General features: G+C 47.8%; 1 protein-coding gene across 1 annotated transcript; it reads left to right on the forward strand.

Moving 5' to 3' along the window:
- Window positions 1-19,938: 19,938 nt before the first annotated feature.
- POU4F3 (POU class 4 homeobox 3) lies at window positions 19,939-22,611 on the forward strand. Its single transcript, XM_019963654.2, has 2 exons — window positions 19,939-20,156; window positions 20,472-22,611. The coding sequence occupies exons 1-2, from the start codon at window positions 20,037-20,039 to the stop codon at window positions 21,366-21,368; spliced, it is 1,017 nt and encodes a 338-aa protein (XP_019819213.2). The 5' UTR covers window positions 19,939-20,036; the 3' UTR covers window positions 21,369-22,611.
- The last annotated feature ends 1,319 nt before the right edge of the window (window positions 22,612-23,930 follow it).

Below are 23,930 nucleotides of genomic sequence, written 5' to 3' on the forward strand. Positions count from 1 at the left end.
TTTCTGTAGTATGGACAGAACAGAAAGCCAAAATTAAATCTATAAAAATAGGAAATATTCTGCCTGCTTCCCTTCTATCCTCCCCAATTAAAGCCTAATTATTTGTGTACAGTATGAACCTACAATGTAATTATAAATATATGGTGATAAATACTTTCTCATATTTTTTTTTCATTCAATTCCTACTAGCAAACCTGAGAGGAAGATAGAGCAGAGCATACATCACCATCCTATTCAGTGGTCCCCAATCTTTTTGGCACCAGGGACTGGTCTCATGGATGACAATTTTTCTATGGACCACAGAGGAGGGGGATGGTTTCCGGATGATTCAAGCACATTACATCTATTATGCACTTTATTTCTATTATTATTACATCAGCTCAGGTTATCCGGCATTAGATACTGCAAGTTGGGGACCCCTGCTATAGATAATCTATAGTTCTATAGATTAGGAAAACAGAGAGAAAGCAACTAACTTGCCTAAGATACACAGTTGTTTTTAGAAATAAAACCAGAGTCTCTACCTAGAGTCTTCTAGTGCCTTTTCACTGCACCAGAGAAGCAAACGTGCAGCGGCTGTCTCACTTGTCACTTGTCACAGACATCACTAATCAACCGTCCGATTCTCTCCAACCAGCTGAGTGTGTGCTCAGAGTCATTCTCATCACAGTACTCCGACAAGCATCACCAGCTGAGTATAAATGACACAGGAATATAGCAAACTTATTGGCCATTCCTGGGCCAGACTATCTGGCCTTCATTGTTCATCTCATTAGCTAATTCACTTGGCATATCAAAACTGGAGGGAAGATCTTTCCTTAGAAACCTTAGGCCAGGACCTATTTCCAGTGGGTATGTGGTCAACATTGATCGTGTGCTCTTCTGGGCCAAAATCCTGAGCATTTTCATATCCCATAACCTGAAACGGAACCTGACGCAGATAGACATTGAGCCATGCTTTGATGGATGGACAGATGGATTTACCAATTGAGTAGGCCCATAGAAACAGGCCCAGGGTGGGAAAGAGCCTCTACTGCTGATGGTTTTATAGACTTTTACTTCGGATGATGGCTTGACGCCTTTGTGTCTCCTAGGATTGGGCTGTCAATCTGGAAAGCACTTTCCACCTTCCAAACACTATTTATTTCCATTTATCAGAGGTTATTATTGGACACTGTGATGCTGAGGTAGCAAATTAGTTAGGGCTTTTAGTTCTGGGTCCGTGATAAGGATTTGGGGGAAATGTGTTCGGCCAGGGGAGGGCAGGATCATGGTCTCTCTATTACTCTGGCCTGATGACAGCTGTAGCACTCTGCTGAATGATCGATAACTGGCTGCCAGTCCAGTTACTCCTAGATGGCTATTTAAGGACTGTCACAGAGACCCACCTCGGACTCAGAAGGCAATGTTCTGATCAAGGAAGTTCCTTGTTTCTCCTATTCCAGCATTGACCTCGGTCTCAGAGCCCAGGGACGTGTGCAAGTTGAGGGGTCCCTTCCAAGGGGTACCCCTGAAAGCCATTTACAATGGGGGTGAGGTTGGGCCATTCCCATGCACTTAGTCATTGATCAGGGTGCTGTCTTCTGGCGCCTTGGCTCTGGTATTGTTGATGAGAACTTGAGGTTCCAGTTACTTCTGCCTTCCCTGGATTGCTTTCCCTTCTAGTTGCCTCCTTCCCAAATAAAGATAAAGGAAATTCTCAAGAGGTCCAGACAGTCATCAGAGAATCTTAGTTTACAAGAACAGTTGCTTTTCCAAGGACTGGTTTTCTAAAACTTGCCTTTCTTTTCTTTACTTACATTGTGTTTTATATACAGGATCTCTGGGAAGAACTTATAGGACCCAGGAAATTTTTTGACCTAATAACCATTTTTATGGGCTTAGAGTTTATTTACTCTGTAATATGTGCTAGAATTGATATCACATATGTATTTCCATTTCCTGTACTCTCTTGGAGAATAGACGTTACCATCTCTTCTGTGGTAATGAGAACTAATAAAAAATATTTTGTGCAGACTTCAGTTAACTTTATGTTTTTAAACTGAAATAGTTCAAAAATATGAAAAGGCATAGAGAATAAAATTAACCCATGTATCTATCCTTAGAAATAAAATATCATAAATACACTTAGAAATAAAATAAAAGAAATAAAATATCATAAATACACTTCAATCTCCCCAGTGATATTCTTTACTCCAACCTTCACCCCTATCCCCAAGGGATTCACTACACTGATTTGGTGTTTTTCATTCCCATGCATGCCATTATGCTATATGTTTGTATCGATAGACAATAATATTTTGCATGCTTTATAAATGGCATCAAACCAAATGTTTCTTTCTGGGAATGGATTTACTGAACTTGTCAACATATATGTGAGACTTTTTTCCCCCATTAGTACACAAAATTAAAGTTAATTTTTGACATAAAGTGATGGATTTTTTAGGACTGATTTGAAAGTCAGGGAGGATTTCTCTAATCCCCAGACCAGAGCAGCTCTCCCTGTTACAGACTCTCATCACACTGCTTTTCTCTGTAATGTTTCATTGCAATGCCTTTCATTATTTTTGTTTAATGATTAAACATAAGTCGTTATGGACTGCTGTCATGTCTGTCTTCCCTGCTAGAAGGTCAGCTCCCTGAGGTTAGGGACCGTGTGTCTCTTGCTCACAGCCACACTCACTGAGTGAATGAAACAGCCATGTTGGTTGGTTCAGAATGAACCTCAGCCATCAAACTCTTGTAACAGCTGCACTTTGCATGAAAAATTCACATCAACCCAAATCAGGGCCTTCTCAGGTGCTCACAGCTGTGAGAAGAAAGGAATTCCATTGAACCTTGTGACCAAGTGATACTCAAGTGCAGAGGGAAGGTGGTTTGCCTTGTTGTGGAGTCTCTTTTGCGTGCCTCCAGCAAACACTTGGCACCAGGCTTGGGAGGGCCCACTCCATTGGCACTGCTGCTGCTGCTAAGTCGCTTCAGTCGTGTCCGACTCTGTGAGACCCCATAGACGGCAGCCCACCAGGCTCCCCTGTCCCTGGGGTTCTCCAGGCAAGAACACTGGAGTGGGTTGCCATTTCCTTCTCCAATGCATGAAAGTGAAAAGTGAAAGTGAAGTCGCTCAGTCGTGCCCGACTCTTATCGACCCCGTGGACTGCAGCCCACCAGGCTCCCCCGTCCCTGGGATTCTCCAGGCAAGAACACTGGAGTGGGTTGCCATTTCCTTCTCCAATGCATGAAAGTGAAAAGTGAAAGTGAAGTCGCTCAGTCGTGCCCGACTCTTAGCGACCCCACGGACTGCAGCCTACCCGGCTCCTCCGTCCATGGGATTTTCCAGGCAAGAGTACTGGAGTGGGATGCCGTTGCCTTCTCCACCATTGTCACTACTTGTCATTAACATTTCCACAGCATTAAAGGTAGTTATTTCCAAAGGAGTGATCAGTATGAGCCAGGCAAGTCTCCCTTAATCCTCATTTGGCCCCCATTATTACCTCTGAGAAAATGGAGGCTCCTTGAGACCTTACAGCTGATAAAGGTGAAGCCTGGCCTCACCAGAGTGTGTCTCACTCTGAAGCCTGAGCAACCTGCAACCCAGGGCCCGCTTCAAGGGTGTGTAACCTGAGCGGTTGTCCAAGGCTCTTGTTTGGAAAGGCCCTGTGCTTGGTTTAATGCTCTGCAGTGGCCATCTTGACATTACTCATATTTTTAGAACAAGAGGATCCACATTCTTGGTTTTCACTGGTCCCCCAAAATTATGTAATTGGTCCTGTCTACACCACATGAGGCCGTGGAACAATGCAGTGGATAGGGGGAGCGTCCTAATTTTTTTATAATCCTGCATCAACCCCTATATGAGCTAAAGCCAGAATCACAAGCTCCTTTCCTTACAATCCTGGTATTCAAATCTGATTTTGTTTTTCTTCTGCACTGTGCAGCTTTCCTGATCAGGGATTGAACCCAGGCCCTCAGCAGTGGGAGCCTGGCATCCTAACCACTGGACTGCCAGGGAATTCCCCGTAAGTCCTTTTTAAATTTTTCTTTCTGATTACAAAAGTTACACAGAAAGATACTTGGAGTAGCAGTTGAGAGGATTGTATTTTTATCTATAGTAGAACAACTTTTTATAGGGAGAAAGTTAATTATGTTGCATGTATAGATCTTATATAAACTTTTGTATCCTCCTTATACATTTCCCTGTCCTTAACAATGATTTTTAGACCCAGTCTCATATGGATGCCTGAAGAGGAAAAAATCCAAGACTTTGTAGCACCCAGGGGATTTTTTTAAATTATGCTCATAGTCTATTCTTGCTCAATTATATTTGAAATAAGCATCTTTGACTTTTAACTAAAATATTAACAATGTGTATTGTGAAATATTCTTACTCTTCCTGGTAAATATTACTCTCATTTGGAAAAAGGTAACTTTGCTTACGTCTTTAAAAACTTTTTTTTAATTGAAATATAGTTGATTTACAATATCGTGTTAGTTTCAGATGTACAGCAAAGTGTTTCAATTATACATATATATATTCTTCTTAGTCTCTTCCATTATAGACTATTACAAAACTATGAGTATAGTTCCCTGTGCTATACAGTAGGTCCTTGATGCTTATCTATTTTATATATAGTAGTGTGTATACTTTAATTCCCAAACTCCTAGTTTATCCTTCCCTCCCTTTCCCCTTCGGTAGCTGTAGGTTTGTTTTCTATGTCTGTGAGTCTATTTATGTTTTCTCAGCCGTAACAAAGAATGAAATAATACCATTTGCAGCAACATGGATGGACCTAGAGATTATCACAGTAAGTGAAGTTAGCCAGACAGAGAAAGTCAAATATCGTATGATATAGCCTACATGTGGAATCTAAAAAAATGATGCAAATGAACTTAGCTTCTGTCTTGTACATTGTCTCTAAATCCAGCTCATCTACCCTAAGCCCCCATCCTGTTTCTGAAGCTGAAACTAGCCCCGGTGGCGTTTACCACTTGATCTCTTGTTCTGGTGATCCCTGGGCACTTTCTTGCCATGAAAAGACTCATATTGTGGAGGTTGCAGTGTTGTGAGCTGGTCAGGTAACTTCTGTTACTTAGCAACTTTCTCCTGCTTTGTTAAGTTGGGCTGTTCAATCTCCTTAATGAATAAGAGCATCAGGCCAGGTAATTGATGCCTGGACGTTTAGCTCATGAATAATTGACTGTCTGGGTAATCCTAGATACATTTCCTCGATCAGATTGTACAATGGAACAGTCGTGTCATAGCCAGTGTTGAGTTTTTTTGTTTTTTTGTCCTAATCGGTTTTATGATGTCAGAAATCTGCTTTCTTGACCCAAAGGCTCCGGTGAACAACGGAAGCAGTGATCCTCCCAAGGCTGGGACCTGCTTCCTCCTTCCTGTGCAAGAGCTCGGCATTTCCCCTGGAGTTTGGGCTGAGGATAGTTTCAGTCCCTCTTGTTTATCTTTTCAGGTATCTTTTCCCACATACATCGGGGAGGCAATGTGGTCTAAAGGGAAGGAGGGAATGGGAATTGGATTTCCTAGGCAATGCCAATCACTTACTCCTCACCTTTAGGCCAAGCCTAGCTTGTTTGACTTATTTATTCATTTATGTACTCATCCAACACACATTTTGAGCACCTCCCATGCGTCAGGCACTGGACAGTCCATGAAAAACAAAGCTGACCTTGTCTGCTTTCACTGAGCTTACATTCCAGTGAAAGTACATGAGTGATAAACAGGTAAACAAATAAGGAAGCGAGTCATTTTCAGATAATTGGAGAGCTAGGTTGAAAAGTACAAATGTAAAGGCATAAAAACGTGACCAGTAAAGGGAAGGAGATGGAGGGAAATAATTGTGATTGGATGGTCAGGGAAAGTCAGGGAAGTTCTCTCCGAGGAGGGGACATCTGAGCTAAGAACTAAATGACAAGGACCTAGCCAAGTAACGAAATGGGGAAAGAGGGGCTTCCCTGTTGGCTCATTGGTAAAAAAAAAAAAACCGCCTACCAATGTAGGAGACACAGAGTCAATCCCTGATCCGGGAAGACTCCACATGCTGTGGAGCAATTAAGCCCATGCACCAGAACTATTGAGCCTGTGCCCTAGAACCCGTGATCGGCGACAAGGGAAGCCACTGCAGGGAGAAGCTTGTGCACTGCGCCTATTAATAGAGAGCAGCCCCTACTCTCCGCAACTAGAGAAAAGCCTGTGCGGCATCAAAGACCCAGCACAGCCAAAAATAAGTAAATAATCATATTTAAAAAAGAAAGAAATAGGGCAAGATAATTCTATATAGAGGATCATGAAGGCAGAGGTTTAGAGATGGGAATGGGTTTAGCATGTCTGAGGGACACAAAGAAAGGCCATGGGGCTGGAGCAGAATGATGGGGAGCAAAGTATGAGGTGAGGTTGATGCCCCCCACCTTTGATATCTTTCAAGATCACAAAAAACTGTGTGGCCTCCCCTTAGATATGAGAGCCTGAATGAGGGATATGGATGAAGCTAACTTTTTCAAAATACATACCCTACTGGTGGTGCAGACTGAGTCATCTTCATCTATATAATCAGGTGCCATCAAAACTCACGTCAGGTTAATTCATTTATTCTGCATATATCTACTGAGCATGTGTTTGTGACACTAGGTGTAGAGAAGGGACTAAAGCCACATCCCTGCCCTCATCAAGCATATTCTATTTGAAAAATTGACAATAAAATAATAAAAAGTAATCATATCTTATGTAAAATATAGAGGATAATGAACTCTATGTGCTGTGTTGTGCTGTGCTTAGTCGCTCAGTTGTGTCCAACTCTTCACAACCCCGAAGACTGTAGCCCACCAGGCTCCTCTGTCCATGGGGATTCTCCAGGCAAGAATACTGGCATGGGTTGCCATGCCCTCCTCCAGAGGATCTTCCCAACCCAGGGACTGAACCCAGGTCACCCACATTGCAGGTGGATTCTTTACCATCTGAACCACCAGGGAAGCCCAAGAATACTAGAGTGGGTAGCCTATCCCTTCTCCAGAGGAACTTCCTGACCCAGGAATTGAACAGGGGTCTCCTGCATTGCAGGTGGATTCTTTACCAGCTGAGCTACCCGATGAGTGCTACGGAGGGAAGCCTGATGAATGCTACGGAGACAAATAAAGCCAGAAGGGGCAGAGGAAATGAGGGGGGAACAAGATGGTCGAAATGTTAAGTAGATACATCAGGGAAGGCTTCACTGAGTAGAGGACAGTTGAGCTGCCTCCTGAAGGGAGTGTGAGCCTTGTGACTGTCCAAAGAGGAGCATGCCAGACAGAGGAGGCAGCAAGAGTACCCCCCTTTTTCTGGACAACCTCTCTGCCTCCAGCCTCCCTCTACCCTGGGTTGTGTCCCCTTTTATAAGACATTTATCAATATGTATCACTCTCCTCCTTCAAACCTTCCACTGAACTTGGAGAAAAGCACACATTTCTAAGCACGGTTTACAACATTCTATTTAACCCCTTTACTTCTCCAAACTCCTCTCCCTTTCCTCCCTCTCATTCATTGGCTCCGGCCACAGTAGCCTCCTTCCTGGTCTTTGGACATGCACACTCATCCCCAGCTTACTGCTCTCTCTGCCTAGAAACTCTCCCCAGAGCTTTTCATATAACTGGTTCCTTCTTTTCATTAAGGTCTTAGCAACTCAGAAAAGACTTCCATGACTCCCCAAATCCTCTGCCCCTTCCCTATCACATGGCCACTTCCCACTCATAGTCGTTATCAAAGTCTCAACTATCCGGAAGACCTACCGCTTATTCACAAAGGATGTAGTCATTTCCTACTGCACTGAATCTGGCCAATTATGTATAATATGCTCTTTGGAGAATAAGCAGGTTTTTATAAATGTGAAATGAAATGTAACAGAGGACCCACCTACTCTATCGTGAGACTTACAGCCCTTTAGAATATGACATTCACTTTCAGATCCTTCTATTTACCACCAGACCTGCTTTTAAATTTTAAAAGACCCATTTGCATGCAAAAATCTCTATGCTGCTCAGGAAGTAGGACACAAGAGCAGGAGAAATGGATGAACTGCCATTTTCAGAGGGAAAAAAAACCTCTGAAAAAAACAGTAGAAATGAGCTTCCAGGTTACCTGTATTTCTTTGTGTGTGTGTGTGTGTGTGTGAGTGTGTATATGTGTGTGTGTGTGTGCATGCCCAGTCATGTCTTACTCTTTGCAACCCCGTGGGCTGTAGCCCATCAGCCTCCTCTGTGCATGGAATTTTCCAGGCAAGAATAATGGAGTGAGTTGCCTTTTCCTACTCCAGGGGATCTTCCGAACCCAGGGACTGAACCCTCAGCTCTGGCATCTCTTGCGTCTCCTGCAGCTCCTGCATCGCAGGCAGATTCTTTACCGGCTGACCCACCAGTGATATTCCTAACCTACTAGAACTCAGATGTTAAACCAATTCATAAGGTCAGACCTTCCTTGTTTTGTTATATTGAAAAACTAAGAAATAAAATGTTATAGATAAATATACACAGGAAGAAGTGGAAGGGGATAGTATTTGCTTATAGTGTTTTGCATTGTTTGTAAAATTATGAATTTTAGCAAAGAGAAAGCAGCCATCTGTAAAACCCTTCTGGACTAATATACTAAAATATGTCAATGGCAAGATCAAATTATGTTGAAAGCTGAGGTAACCTTTGACCCCAGTTCAGAAGACATGGGCCTTGGAAGACAAGGTCTCCACCACCACCACCTCTAGCATCAACATGACTCCCCTTCTAAATCTCATAGGTGAATCTACTTGGTGAAGATACTCTCGATGCCCTAGGACGGCAACCCTTTCAATTGTGCTGTGTTTAGAGCCACAGGGCAAGCAAAAAAAAAAAAAAAAAAATCACAGACACATATTTATCCTCCAGCTTAAATTTAATGGTGGAGTAAATAGATGGCTGTGTGAGTTTCTTTTAAGTCCACCTTTGGGGGGTACATTATCAGAGCATGGGACATTAGAGAGATTTCAAAAGGGAGTCAGACAGTTTCTCCTCAGTAAAGAAGGCCACCCTTGGTCTCACAAGGAAAAGAAAAGAGTGTGTTTAGATGGAGAAGGTTCTATCTGTCCCACCTTTGGACAGAAAGCTGTTCAACATGGCGCTACTGGAAGGAACCCAAATGGAGGAAGAGGGCACAGGGACTGTTCTTTGTTCCCCAGGCTGTCCACTCTCAGCCACTAGATAAGCACACCTTCCCCAGTCCCAAAGATTCAACCTTGAGTGAGTCATCACTGTTATTTCCACTTTGGTGGATTTTTCTTTTCGAATTCAGGAGATCCATCAATTATTTAGGGCTCTAGGCTAAACTAGGGTGGTGACACCTCTGTAAGTTTTGTATGGTGTTTCTGAAGGGAAACCATCTGGCTCTCCTTAACTTGTTCATCCCTGGGCTTCTCTCCCGGCTTGTAAGGTGTGGCAGCCACAGAGAGAGCCAAAACCATCAATATTTCAGGGCCTTAATTAAAGTAAGTCGAGAGCCTCGGGCCTCTCGCAACTGGCTTCCTTTTCCAGAACAAGTGCCTGTGTCCTTGAGCTGGGGGGCACACACAGGGAAATGGGAGTCTGGCTAAAGCTGGGGAGGGGGAGCGAGGGACCCCAAGATTTCATTCGCCAGGACTTCCGGACTTATAAGCCCTCCAGAAAGCTGCAGTCTATCCCCTGGCGCTGGCCCCAGGGCAGGAAAGAGGGAAGGGGGCTGAACCTTTGAGCTCTTTTTGGACAGTCCTGAAAAGAGATTAGACATCAGGTGGCCAGGAACTGTAGCCCAACTTGAAGTTGCATTTGCCAGTCTAAAATGAAATAGCTCCTGGTCCCAGTCTCAAAACAGGTCTCAAAAACAGGGGATGTGGCCGGGGGTTGTTATTTGGAGCACGTCTTTTTACAGTTGCCGCCTTGCCCCCTCCCACTTGGTCCCCAAGTGCCAAGGCCTGAGTCGCCATCCAGCCCTGAAGGCAGGAGAGCCGGGAGCCCTGCGATTTATACATCTATTAATTACCTCCAGCATGGAAGAACTGCCTATAAATACAGTGGCACTTTAGATAAAACTTTCATGCAGCTATTTAGATCCTTTAAAATATAAATGATTTCCTCTAAATTTTTTATCATAAATCAGGGCATGGAGCTAGGCGACAAGACGCCGATTTCCCCCCTGATGGGAGCAAAGCCTTCACTTATTTTCCCTCTTTTTCTTTTCTACCTTTCTTTTCCTTCTCCTTTTTTTTTCTTTTTTAATTTACAGAGGCTGGTTAATGGCTCCATTTCTCTTTGCTGTGTCCAGGGCTTAAAGTAAACAAGTGACAGAAAGTGTCAACCCATTTTCTTGGAGAGTCTAGTGTGCGCAGGAAAGCTTGTGGTTTCTGGGCAGCAGACCTGAGTTCAAATCCTATTCCTGTCCTGCCACTTATTCCTGTGTGACCTCGAGGAACACACTTAACTTCTCTGACTGAGCCTCAGGGTTCCCCTCTGAGAAACAGGGGTAAAATTAGTACCTGCTTCTTAAAGAGGGTGGCTGTGGGGACTAAGTAACATAATGCACAGAACCAGGCTGAGTAAGAAACACTGAGCTGTGCACTGATAGACAAATTACTTCATCTCTCTGAGCCAGTTTCCTTACGGAGAAAGAAAAGGGAGAGGGATGATGCTTTTTTCTAGGGCGTATTTTGAAGACTGAATAAGATAACAGTAGACGCCAAGCTACTTGAAGCAGTGACCATGTATCCCTTGTTTATCATCATATCTCCAGGCCTGGCACATTCTAGGCACAGCTGGTAGGTGCTCAGCAAGCATGTGGTGGATACAGAAAGCTATGGAGGCCCCTGCTTTGCTTACAGAGCACATGGAGAACCATCAGAATGTGGTTTCTATTCATGGCGATGGATTTAGCCTCTACACTTTCTCCAAGATCTACACTTACAACCTTGACACATCTACACTGAAAAGGCCTAACTTCAGCCCCAGTACTCTTGCCTAGAAAATTCCATGGATGGAGGAGCCTGGTGGGTTACAGTCCATGGGGTCACAAAGAGTCAGACACGACTGAGCAACTTCACTTGATCACTTGTTTCAGCCCTGACCCTCTTGTAGTGAGAAGGCCCAGAGTCCTAAGGTGACTTGTCCAGCGTCATGCAGCAGGTTAGTTATATATTCACGTTCGAATACACATCTCCTGTACCCTGTCCACCACCCCTTGCCTCTTCACAGCCAAGCTGGTTGGGTAAGAGAAATGGCCTAATCCTTTCGCATTGGAAGAGATGACAACCAACCAGGCCATGGGGGAATTGACTTTATGACTTTGAACTCTGAGTTACCTATGAACTGGAAAAGAGGAAGGCAAATCCAGTCCTCATGTGCAAGGACCATGTGTTTACTTTTTATTTATATATTTTTTGCTGTGCTAGGTCTTCATTGCTGCATGTAGACTTTCTCTAGTTGCAGTGAGCCAGGGCTGCTCTCTAGTTGTGGTGTGTGGGCTTCTCACTGTAGTGGCTTCTTTTGTTGCAAAGCACAGGCTTTAGGTGTGTGGGCTCCAGTAGTTGTGGCACACAGACTTAGTTGCCCCATGGCATGTGGGATCTTCCTGGACCAGGGTTGAACCTGTGTCCTCTACTGGCAGGCACTTACCCACTGGACCACCAGGAAAGTCCCCATGTGTTTACTGAGCCCAGGTTCCTAAGGACAAACAGAGCTGGCCATGCTGCTCACAACACACGTGACAGTGTCTGGAGCTCAAAAAAGAAGACAAAGGGGAACTACACTGGGTATGGGGGGTGGGGAGTGGTGGAGATTTCCCTAGGGAAGGGCACCTCAGATGCAAACCATTGACCCAGATTCCCCATAAAGCCACGGATTAAACCTAGAAAACTTGGAATCTCTTTCCTCCACTCTGGATCACTGCACCCAATTCCTAAACAACCAGAAGTAGACCTCAAATCCTATCACTGTCCTGCTTCAATGCTCGGGTGGCTCCCCACTCTCCCTGGAGCAAAACCCAACCTTGCTGTAAAATCCAGCAGCTGCTCTTTGTTTCTGCCATCCTCCATGTCCCTCCTCAGTTTTCCACCCCACCCCCCACCAGCCTTCCTGCTCTTCCCTGAATGCCCCCAACTTGCTCTCACTTCAGGACCTTCACATACGCTGTTCCCTATTATCTTCTATTTTCTCCTTCAGGTCTTGATTCAAAGGCTACTCCTCCCCTTTCTGTCCTTGCGTTTTCTGTTCCATCACCCTGGTTTATTTTCTCTGTAGCAGCTCTCACTACTGAAGGCTTTCTTTATTTATTGCTCATCTTCTGCTGAAGCATCAGCTGGTGGTGGGTAGGGGTGGTAGGGGTCGTAAATGAAAGCTGGGGACTGTTTCCTTTGCAGCTGAATTCCTGTCTCCTAACGTAGTGGCTGCCACATAGTAGGCACTCAATAAATGTATCCAAAAGAATGCATGATGGAGAAGGGCTCTTGGGGATCCCTTGGCTTGGTCCACTCATTTTTCAGATAAGGAAACTGAGGCCCTGCCTGGAGTCTGACAGCCAGCGCTTTGGCTGCAGTGTGGACCCCAGGGGCAAGGGAGGGCTCCAGGCGCGTGCTGGTCCCTCAAGGAGGGGCTGCTCGGCCCCAGGCTCCTGAGTCCCTCTGGGCATCTCGGATCGTCCGAGTCCGCACAGACAATGCGAGGTGAGCGGCCGACAGGCGAGTCCGCAGCAGCTGCGCAGGCGGCGGGTACATGTGAGAACTTTGTGAAAGGAGATGAGAGAAAGAGAGAGGCAGGCGAGGCGGGCGGCTGCGAACACCTGGCCAGGCAGCCCCGCCAGCTGCCTCCCCGCGATGGCATCTTGAGTTCGGGCCACCCTCTCGGGGCCATCTCCCATTCCATCCCTTTTGTCTCTCCCCAACTCTGGAGGGTAGAGCTTGGCCAGAGATGGAGGTGGGAGGGGGTAGCTGCTGTCTTTTCTCTTTGGCCTCAGCGGAAGCATGCCTGGAGCAGGGCCAGACTCTGAGCCTCTGGAAGCAAGGCCTTCTGAGAAAGAAGTGAAGGCCAGCTCACCCCACTCCCTCAACCCCTGGGCTGGGGTGGTGCCAGCCAGTATGTTAGTCAACTTTCAGCGTGGGCTTGGGAGTCAGACACCTGAGTTCCTGTCCCTACTCTGCCATGCTTAACTGGCTTTAGGCAACTCAATCGCTCTGAGCTTCAGTTTTCTCATCTGTAATATAGAGATAATGACATCAGCCTCACAGGCTTGATGTGGGGATTCAGTGTACAATACTTCTAAAGCACTTAGCCAACAGCCTGGCACACAAGGAACCTCTTGTGTGGTTCCTCTTGTCACCATCATAACAGGCCAGAGGCCTGGAGAGGATGTTATCCATGCATTCATTCATTCAACACAAATCATTATATTAAGATCCTGCGTGGTGCCTTGTACCTGTAAACACAGTGACAAATAAGATTCATCTTCAAAGAAGTCCCAGGGTCCTTCAAGAAGCAGAGACCATAAAACATCATGTTCTTCCCAAGATATAATAGAAGAAGATGCAAAAGACTGAAAGAAGGAACACTCTCTGTTGGAATCTTGGTGAAACTTAATTATGTCAGGGCTTTAACACCATCCTCATCAGATAACAAGTGTCCAGAGCAAGTTTTTTGAGTTGACGGTCCCAGAACATCTGTATGCAAATCATGAATGTCTATTAAAAAGCACCTTAGTCCTTGTAGTCAAATCTCTGTGTGTGGTCTTAGGATGCTGTATTTTAAGAGGTCGCAGATGATTCCTACTCACAGTAAAGCTGAAAACTAGTGACCAGCAGGGAAAATGCCTCCCTTGCCCTTCCCAGCATTCCTCTTGGGCTAGTCCTTCCAGAGAACATAGTGCTTTGTGTCCTGACTTAGAGTTACATGTAGCAGTTCTAGTGCCCCACTGACTCTAAGCCCCCCAGCAGTGCGCTCTATACCTGCAAAACCTATCACAAGGCCCAGCTGTCAGCAGGTATTATTATTATTTTTAAACTTTATTATTGGCATATAATTGCTTTACAGTGTTGTGTTAGTTTCTGCCATACAACAATGTGAATCAACTATTAATATATGTATACATATATTCCCTTCCTCTTGAGCCTCCCTTCCCCACACTGAGCTGAGTTTCCTGTGCTATTTAGCAGCTTCCCACTATCTGTGCATTTACACATGGCTGTGTATATATGTCAGTGCTCCTCTCCCCATTCATCCCACCTTCCCCATCCTTGCCCCCACGCCCCCACTGTGTCCACGTGTCCCTTCTCTACATCTGCATTTCTATTCCTGCCTTGTAAATAGGTTCATCTGTACCCTTTTTCTAGATTCAATATGTATTCAGCAAGTATTTGGAAATGATTGTACAATGAAGGAATGCCCCCATTTATGCCCCCCACTTGTGTAAATGGCCATGTGGTCCTTCCTTGGCCCTCAGACAGGTTTTGTTTAGTCCATACATGATGTTTGACTGTGTGAGTACTTTAACTGTAATTTAACGCCATGAGGGTGAGGGTGGGGACATGTGCTCTCCAGTTTACCATAGTCCCAATTCTCCCTTTTATCAGATCAGATCAGTCACTCAGTCGTGTCTGACTCTTTGCGACCCCATGAATCGCAGCACCCCAGGCCTCCCTGTCCATCACCAACTCCCAGAGTTCACTCAGACTCACGTCCATCGAGTCAGTGATGCCATCCAGCCATCTCATCCTCTGTCATCCCCTGCTCCTGCCCCCAATCCCTCCCAGCATCAGAGTCTTTTCCAATGAGTCAACTCTTCGCATGAGGTGGCCAAAGTACTGGAGTTTCAGCTTTAGAATCATTCCTTCCAAAGAAATCCCAGGGCTGATCTCCTTCAGAATGGACTGGTTGGATCTCCTTGCAGTCCAAGGGACTCTCAAGAGTCTTCTCCAACACCACAGTTTAAAGGCATCAATTCTTCGGCACTCAGCCTTCTTCACAGTCCAACTCTCACATCCATACATGACCACAGGAAAAATCATAGCCTTGACTAGACAGACCTTTGTTGGCAAGGTAATGTCTCTGCTTTTTAGGTTGGTCATAACTTTCCTTCCAAGGAGTAAACGTCTTTTAATTTCATGGCTGCAGTCACCATCTGCAGTGATTTTGGAGCCCAGAAAAATAAAGGCTGACACTGTTTCCACTGTTTCCCCATCTATTTCCCATGAAGTGATGGGACCGGATGCCATGATCTTCGTTTTCTGAATGTTGAGCTTTAAGCCAACTTTTTCACTCTCCACTTTCACTTGCATCAAGAGGCTTTTGAGTTCCTCTTCACTTTCTGCCATAAGGGTGGTGTCATCTGCATATCTGAGGTTATTGAGATTTCTCCCGGCAATCTTGATTCCAGCTTGTGTTTCTTCCAGTCCAGCGTTTCTCATGATGTACTCTGCATATAAGTTAAATAAACAGGGTGACGATATACAGCCTTGACATACTCCTTTTCCTATTTGGAACCAGTCTGTTGTTCCGTGTCCAGTTCTAACTGTTGCCTCCTGACCTGCATACAAATTTCTCAAGAGGCAGATCAGGTGGTCTGGTATTCCCATCTCTTGAAGAATTTTCCACAGTTTATTGTGATCCACACAGTCAAAGGCTTTGGCATAGTCAATAAGGCAGAAATAGATGTTTTTCTGGAACTCTTTTGCTTTTTCCATGATCCAGCGGATGTTGGCAATTTGATCTCTGATTCCTCTGCCTTTTCTAAAACCAGCTTGAACATCAGGAAGTTCACGGTTCACATATTGCTGAAGCCTGGCTTGGAGAATTTTGAGCATTACTTTACTAGCATGTGAGATGAGTGCAATTGTGTGGTAGTTTGAGCATTCTTTGGCATTGCCTTTCTTTGGGATTGGAATGAAAACTGACCTTTTCCAGTCCTGTGGCCAGTTTTCCAAATTTGCTGGCATATTGAGTGCAGCACTTTCACAGCATCATCTTTCAGGATTTGAAATAGCTCAACTGGAATTCTATCACTTCCACTAGCTTTGTTCGTAGTGATGCTTTCTAAGGCCCACTTGACTTCACATTCCAGGATGTCTGGCTCTAGGTCAGTAATCACACCATCGTGATTATCTGGGCCGTGAAGATCTCTTTTGTACAGTTCTTCTGTGTATTCTTGCCATCTCTTCTTAATATCTTCTGCTTCTGTTAGGTCCATACCATTTCTGTCCTTTATCGAGCTCATCTTTGCATGAAATGTTCCTTTGGTAGCTCTGATTTTCTTGAAGAGATCTCTAGTCTTTCCCATTCTGTTGTTTTCCTCTATTTCTTTGCATTGATCGCTGAAGAAGGCTTTCTTATCTCTTCTTGCTATTCTTTGGAACTCTGCATTCAGATGTTTATATCTTTCCTTTTCTCCTTTGCTTTTTGCTTCTCTTCTTTTCATAGCTATTTGTAAGGCCTCCCCAGACAGCCATTTTGCTTTTTTGCGTTTCTTTTCTATGGGAATGGTCTTGATCCCTGTCTCCTGTACAGTGTCACGAACCTCATTCCATAGTTCATCAGGCACTCTATCTATCAGATCTAGGCCCTTAAATCTATTTCTCACTTCCACTGTATAATCATAATCATAATCTCCCTTTTATACACTCAGCTAATTAATTTTATCAGACTTGCCCCTGACAATTTAAATTTGCAAATTCTGTACAGTATAGATGATGTTACTGACTGTGTTCTGGGGCTCTCCTTCCAGTTGCTTTCTAAATGGTCTCTTCCTTCTTCTTGAGTCTGTTGTCTCCAGAGCCTTCTCAGTAAGACTGGTCCCTGAGGATGGGTGTCATCTTACTGCTGGCCGCCTAGAGCTGCTGGTAGACCCTCCTGAAGAGCAGAGTGGGAAAAACCCAGGGAACACAGGTTGCCTGATGCAAGCGTGGCTTTTGATTTGTGATTCTAATGCCTCAGGATGTTGGAGTGGAGGTTGGTGAGCCAAAGGTCTGCACTGGAGGCCTAAGAGGGCTAGTTAGCTTTACTCTTTCTCTGACCTCTGCTTGACCTCGACCCTGGCCAGCATGTCCCAGGCCCCTGGGAAACAAAACAGGGAAGAATGGATGTAGATGGGCTTTTCCCTCCATTTCTGGGGGGGATTCCACTTCACAGACAACTAGGGTCTCAGGGCACCATGCTGCTGCTGCTGCTAAGTCGCTTCAGTCGTGTCCGACTCTGTGCGACCCCATAGACGGCAGCCCACCAGGCTCCGCCGTCCCTGGGATTCTCCAGGCAAGAACACTGGAGTGGGTTGCCATTTCCTTCTCCATAAGGCCAGGCAAATTATATATTCTTTTCCCTGGAGGATCCAGTATCCCCAGGTTCCCACTCCCCTTTTCCTTTTGGCTTCTAGTATTGTGCAGAAAACAAGAACAAGTGGTCCTAAATGCTGGTGAGTGATCAAATAATGCTACATTTAGCTACTAAGGAATTGAGAATTCCTGGAGAGAAGCTCCTGACTTGCTCACAATGTGTTGCATTTAAATTAACCAGAACAGTAGTCTTTTGCTTCAGCTGGAAGAGCTTAGCAATGGTCTAGTCCAGCCCTCTCTCCTGGGTAAACTGAGGCCCAGCCAGGGTCACATCCATCCAGTGTTTGAATACTATCCTACGCCTGGTCTTCCCGAGGCCCATGGTTTTTATGTGTACTCTATACTTCAAGAATCCCATCAGCCTTGCTCTGTGTGGCTGAGACAGTCAATTTCTTGTGCATGAGACAGACTATTTCCTGAAGTGGATTTTAGACTGGTGCTTTTGTGAGGGCAGAGATGGTGTCTGATTCGCATCTGTGTCCCAGCCCTCACCATGGAGTGTGGTGCAAAGCAGATGAACAGAGGACAGCAAGGAACCAGTTTGCTCCTGCAGACAAACCATTTTCCACAGAGAACCTAGGCCACTCCTGCTCCCAACAGATTTCTAAGTTGAGGGAGAAAGAAGAAAGGAACAAGCATTCAGTCCATGATTTCAGTGTGCCAAGCATGGTACCAAATGCTTATCTGTGCATTCCCCACAACTATCAGAGGAGGAGAGTAACAGATGAGGAAAGTGCCATATGCAGACTCTAAGGTGGCTCTTGGACTCTCCACCAGCAAGATCCGAGGTTACAGCCTGCGCCCCAAAGCATCAGGCAGTCAGGAAGTTGACTGAATGCTTTACGTTCTACTCCAGGTGGAAGCGTCTTCACCAGAACCCAGAAGGCAAACAAACAGCAGGGCAACTCCCATTTTAGAGCTCGGCAAACCGAGGCCCAGAAAGGGTTAGTAAAAGGGCGGCACGTGGCTTCTGGGGTTGGAGGACGGGATCCAGGCCAGGAGACAGGCTCCGATTCGGAGATGGCGGATTGGCAGGACCGGAGGTGGGGGAGGCCGGACCTGGCAGCGTTTCCTCTTAGGCTTGGGGGTGGCCCCTTCACCCCACCGCCACCCCCACCCCCACTCCGTTAACCTTCTGGGAACCCCGACTCACACCCTGAGGCGCGGCTGCCAGCATCACTGAAACCCGAAGGCCGCCCCGCGGTGGAGGCGGCGGCGAGGTGGGCTCAGCTGGGCCCACAGGGCTTCTCTCCCAACCCGGAGGGCGGCGCGGGCGGCCGCGGGCCTAGGATTCCCTATGCATTATTCACGCTGTTTACTAGCGCGGGGAAAGGCGAGGAGAGACGGGGAGAAACTAGGGAAGAAGCCGGGAGCAGAGGGGAGGGGGCGGGGCCACACTAACCCCGGGGCGCACGGGAAGGAAACTTCGGGAAGGAAGACAAAGTACCAGGCGGTTAGGAGCCTGGGACGTCAGACGTGGCGCCTGGCACATAGGACGCTGTCAGTAAATACATGTGGAAAACGGATAACGAGCACGGAACGAGTGAGTGAATGGCTCAGCTCCCAACCAGTTGTGTTGCCTTGGGCACAAACCCCACCGACACGCGTGTTCCTCGTCTGTAAAATGGCATCACAGCCCAGCTCTGCAGGGTGTGAAGACACCAGGGGCTAACACGCAAAACTGCCCAGCACATAGTAGGAGCTTAAAAGTGAAAGCTGTTGTTTGGGGAATAGGGCTTGTAAGCGTCACCGGCCCAAGAAAAGTCTGTTCACCCACTCCCAAGGCCGGTGGGCAGTCCTGAACGGTGACCACTCTAAAAAATACAGCTGTCCTTAGGTCCGCTGGTTGGGGAGACGGAGCTGGGGGGCAAATTGTCCTTTCAAGCGAAGGCAAGAAAGCTAAGTGCGGGGAGGAGACCTCAGGCCTCCTGGCCTGGGAGGGCAGTTCATTCTCCACATCCACCGGCGCGGCCGACTGGGAGGTGGAGGTCACTGGGGGCTCCTCCTGGTTGTTTCTCATCCTCCCCGGAGCCCGTCTGGGCGCTTGGAGGCGCCTCTTCGCTGCGCGGCTGGGCCGGACTCTAGTGGACCGCTCGGGCGTGTGGCCAGGAGCGCCCTGGAAATGGGCAGTTTGGCGGCAGCCGGGCCGACAAAGTGAGTGAGTGTGTCTGTGTGTGTGCGCGCGCCCGTGCGCGCGGTGGGTTGGGGTAGGGTCAGCTTCCTGGCCCACGGCTGCCCTTCTGTCTGGCTTGTGCGAGTTGGGACAGGATGGAAAGGTTGGGACTTAGGGGAGAAAAAGTCCGCAAAGAAGAAGTAAGATTCCGGAAGGTCTGCTGGCTGGAGCCGGGAGGGGCGGGGCGGACGCGGGGAGGCCCGGCCCGGCAGGGGTATAAATGCTGGGGCGGGGGCGGCGGGGGCCGGTGCAGAGAGGCGCGCGGAGCGCTGCCGCCTGGCCTCGCCTCCCGGGCCGCCCCTGCGAGTCTCGGGCGCGTGAGCACGCCTGCGCGCGCCCGGGCCCTTCCTGGCAGGCTGCTTGTAAGATGAGTGAAGAAGCAGGTGGGGGAGAGGGGAGGCAGCGAGCGAGAGGGCGAGGGGAGCGCGGGCGCTGAGCGGCGCTCACTTGGAGCGCGGCGAGCCAGCGAGAAGAGCCTGATCCATGTCCCTCGCTGCCTCCCTGCCCGGCGCGCGAAGATGATGGCCATGAACGCCAAGCAGCCTTTCGGCATGCACCCGGTGCTTCAAGAACCCAAATTCTCCAGCCTGCACTCCGGCTCCGAGGCCATGCGCCGAGTCTGTCTCCCAGCCCCGCAGGTACGTAGTGGAGCATAATTACCGCTCTAAGGCACATTTTTTGACAGGCACTTGCTTCATGTTTTTTTCATGTCGCCCAGAACAATCGCCGCTGTCTGAACCCCTCTCCTTGTCTCCCCCGCGCTCTCTCCCGGCGCGCTCTCTCTCTCATTCATGTCTCTGATCCACACGTCTGTTCCAGCAGAGCCTCTGTCTCCGTATTAATTTTTATGACCTGGGCTTTGAGGAGAGGCATCTCGGTTGCCTGAAAATGTGTTTTAATCCTGAGTTGACAGTATTCCCCACTGACCGTGCTGTGCGCCTTCTCGCTTGCAGCTGCAGGGTAATATATTTGGAAGCTTTGATGAGAGCCTGCTGGCACGCGCCGAAGCTCTGGCGGCGGTGGATATCGTCTCCCACGGCAAGAACCATCCGTTCAAGCCCGACGCCACCTACCATACCATGAGCAGCGTGCCCTGCACGTCCACTTCGTCCACCGTGCCCATCTCCCACCCGGCCGCGCTCACCTCGCACCCGCATCACGCCGTGCACCAGGGCCTCGAGGGCGACTTACTAGAGCACATCTCGCCCACGCTGAGCGTGAGCGGCTTGGGCGCCCCCGAGCACTCGGTGATGCCGGCCCAGATCCACCCGCACCACCTGGGCGCCATGGGCCACCTGCATCAGGCCATGGGCATGAGCCACCCACATGCCGTGGCGCCTCACAGCGCTATGCCTGCCTGCCTCAGCGACGTGGAGTCGGACCCACGAGAGCTCGAGGCCTTCGCTGAGCGCTTCAAGCAGCGGCGCATCAAGCTAGGGGTGACCCAGGCGGACGTGGGTGCGGCCCTGGCCAACCTCAAGATCCCCGGCGTCGGCTCGCTCAGCCAGAGCACCATCTGCAGGTTCGAGTCTCTCACTCTCTCGCACAACAACATGATTGCGCTCAAGCCGGTACTCCAGGCCTGGCTGGAGGAAGCCGAGGCCGCCTATCGAGAGAAAAATAGCAAGCCGGAGCTCTTCAATGGCAGTGAGCGGAAGCGCAAACGCACGTCCATCGCGGCGCCGGAGAAGCGCTCGCTGGAGGCCTACTTTGCGATCCAGCCGCGGCCCTCATCCGAAAAGATCGCGGCCATCGCCGAGAAACTGGACCTTAAAAAGAACGTGGTGAGGGTCTGGTTCTGCAACCAGAGACAGAAACAGAAACGAATGAAGTACTCGGCTGTCCACTGACTGCGACGGGGCACGGCGTCCGGGGCCGGGAGAGCTGAGTGTATGTCCCCCTGGAGTTGGGGGGAACGGTATGGGGGCTCCAAGACGTTTCCTGGCAGGTCAGGCTCTCACCCCCGAAGTCACAGACTTTCCCCTTTATCCTAATTAATTGCCTCACGGCCTTCCCTTTCCCTTCTTTCCTTTCTGTTCCCACCAGAAAAGTTTGGGCGCTAAGAAAAAAATTCAGGAAAGGCAGGCCTGGAGGGACTTGTGCTCTCCGTGGTGCTGAAAATCTCCTTCGCGCCCAGGACTGCGCGACCTCAGGGCAGGAGCCCAAAAGTAAGGGATAGTCAATTAGCCCGACTGCAAGACTCTGGCTTGAAGGCATCAGTTTGCTTAGCGTGATTAGACAAGGGGTGAAGGGATGGGAAGGAAGTGATAAGTAATAATACAAAGTCTAAGTGGGGTACAAACGTACTGGAGATTTATTTAGAGTATATAAAATACACGTATGTTTCCAAAGGATAGCCTTATATTCCCTTCTCCACCTAAATTCTATCCATCTCATCCTTTGGTTTGCTGTACGTTCTCTAAGGTAGCATGAATTAGGTTCAGGGAAAATGTGCAGAGAGTTGCCGGCTCCAAGCTGTTCTCCGCCATAGGGTGGGCTCCGGAAAAAGTGGGCCCTTTTCAGCGACTGAAAATGCTGGAATCCTGTAACTGGGTTGCAAGCAGCAGCCAGCCCCTGCTGTGGCCCATCCTCCACGATCTGCTGGCCGTTCGAGGGGTAAAGACTGCCTGAAGGAAGGCGGGGGATTGGTAGCTTTCCGGTCGGACTGAGGACTCTCTGACCCTTGCTCACTGTTCCAGCCAGACTCTCAGAGCAGCGTAGAGGCGGCTGCCCGAACGAAAGTAACTGTAACTCTCCGGAGCATATGCAAGTCCTTCTAACAAGGCTCACCTCGTTACGCTTTTATTACTGTTCGCATCATTGTTTACTATTATTTATTTACCGCCACTTTTTTCCCATCCCCCAACCTCTTGGTGGAGGTTCACTCATAGTTTTGAGCTGATTGTGGGGCCAAACCACTGGCCTGAGTCCTTTTCACCCCAGTGCCTCTGGCCCCGTCACATTTTATCTTTCGTTGCTTCATGTAATTTGTGTGTTGCCGTGTGACCTTTGGTTTTGTTGTCCGAATAGATGCAAATAAAATATTGTTTCCTTCTCTCTTTACCCCTTGAATTAACTTCTAAAATAAATGCTTTATTTTTCAACCCGAATCGCGGTGCTTTACTTTCTCGGAGGTTAAGGAGTACTAGTCTCGGAAAGCATTTAGAAGTGAGAACCCAGAAGGGCTGAACTATCGTTTCTAGCAGGTCAATCTCCTGCAATTATTTCTCCTTGCTCCTTTTCCCTGGGTGCCTTATCTTCTCACCCAGACCCTCCCTAGACCTCAGAGTTTCCAGATCCTTCCTCTACACTTCTCCAAGTGCAAATCTGTCAGCTTCTATTTGTTCAACTTGACTCAGACCGAAAACTTTTAGGCCTGACTAATGATGGGCTGTCGTCTCTGGGTCCCACAGAGTCGCACACAACTGAAGCGACTTAGCAGCAGCAGCAGCAATGGGAGTAGGAGCCCCCAGTACCTCCACTCATTGGCTGAATGATCCTGAATCCAGTTTCTTAAACTTCTCTGAGTCTCCGTTGATTGTCTGCAGCATGAAGATGCTAATACTTATCACAAGGTTATTGTCAGGATTGAGTAAGATTGTTTATTTAAGCCGTCTGGTGGTGCTTGGCTCTTAGTAGGAAACATTATTTTAAAAGATTCAAACGGCTAGATGGGAGGTGAACAGAGAGATGCAAAGAGGAAGGTGTTCTTTGCTGGGACAGAGTCGTTAGGACTTCTTTGGGATTACTTCAGAAATTCATTTGAAATTATCGTCCAGGAGGTTATTCCAGCGTCTATCTTGGTTTCTGTGTGTGGGGGGGTGGGGGGGGGTGGGGAGATGGGGGGTGTATGGGGGTGGCGGTGGTAAAAAGATACCTTCCGCAAAGATCCTATCTTAGTGCTTGTTCACAAAGGTGCTTAACAGATGCCGGTTTCCTTCTCACTCTCTCTTCGACACACTCTAAAAGGGGGAAGAAATCTTATTTGTGAGCCGCAGAAACACCTTCATGATTTAAAAATGAATGTTCCAAGCCCAGAAGTCTTCTGTACATTTCCCCACCGTGTCTGCAAAGAACTCTGGGTCATCGCGTCCAGCCTGAAATTCGAAGCAGAGCAGGTCTCCCCTCCGCGCAGCACGCCCCCCCTACTGCAAAAGCAAACCTGGGGATCGCCCCCAATCCCTGGACCTCAGCTCGTCGCCGCCGCCTTGCGCAACAGCCCCAGCGATTCCTCCACCTCCCCTCCATCGGGTGTCCTTTAATAATAAATGCCCTTATGCCATTACATTATATTGTGGGTTTTGAAAATTTAAAATACGGCTGATGCAATATTAATTGCCTATAGTGGTATAAAACACAGGGCCGGAGCCCAGCCGGGCTGCAGAGCAGGCGGCCGTGAAAGTCCCGCGCCG

This window comes from Bos indicus, chromosome 7 (assembly GCF_029378745.1).
Source record: "Bos indicus isolate NIAB-ARS_2022 breed Sahiwal x Tharparkar chromosome 7, NIAB-ARS_B.indTharparkar_mat_pri_1.0, whole genome shotgun sequence".
NCBI lineage: Eukaryota > Metazoa > Chordata > Mammalia > Artiodactyla > Bovidae > Bos > Bos indicus.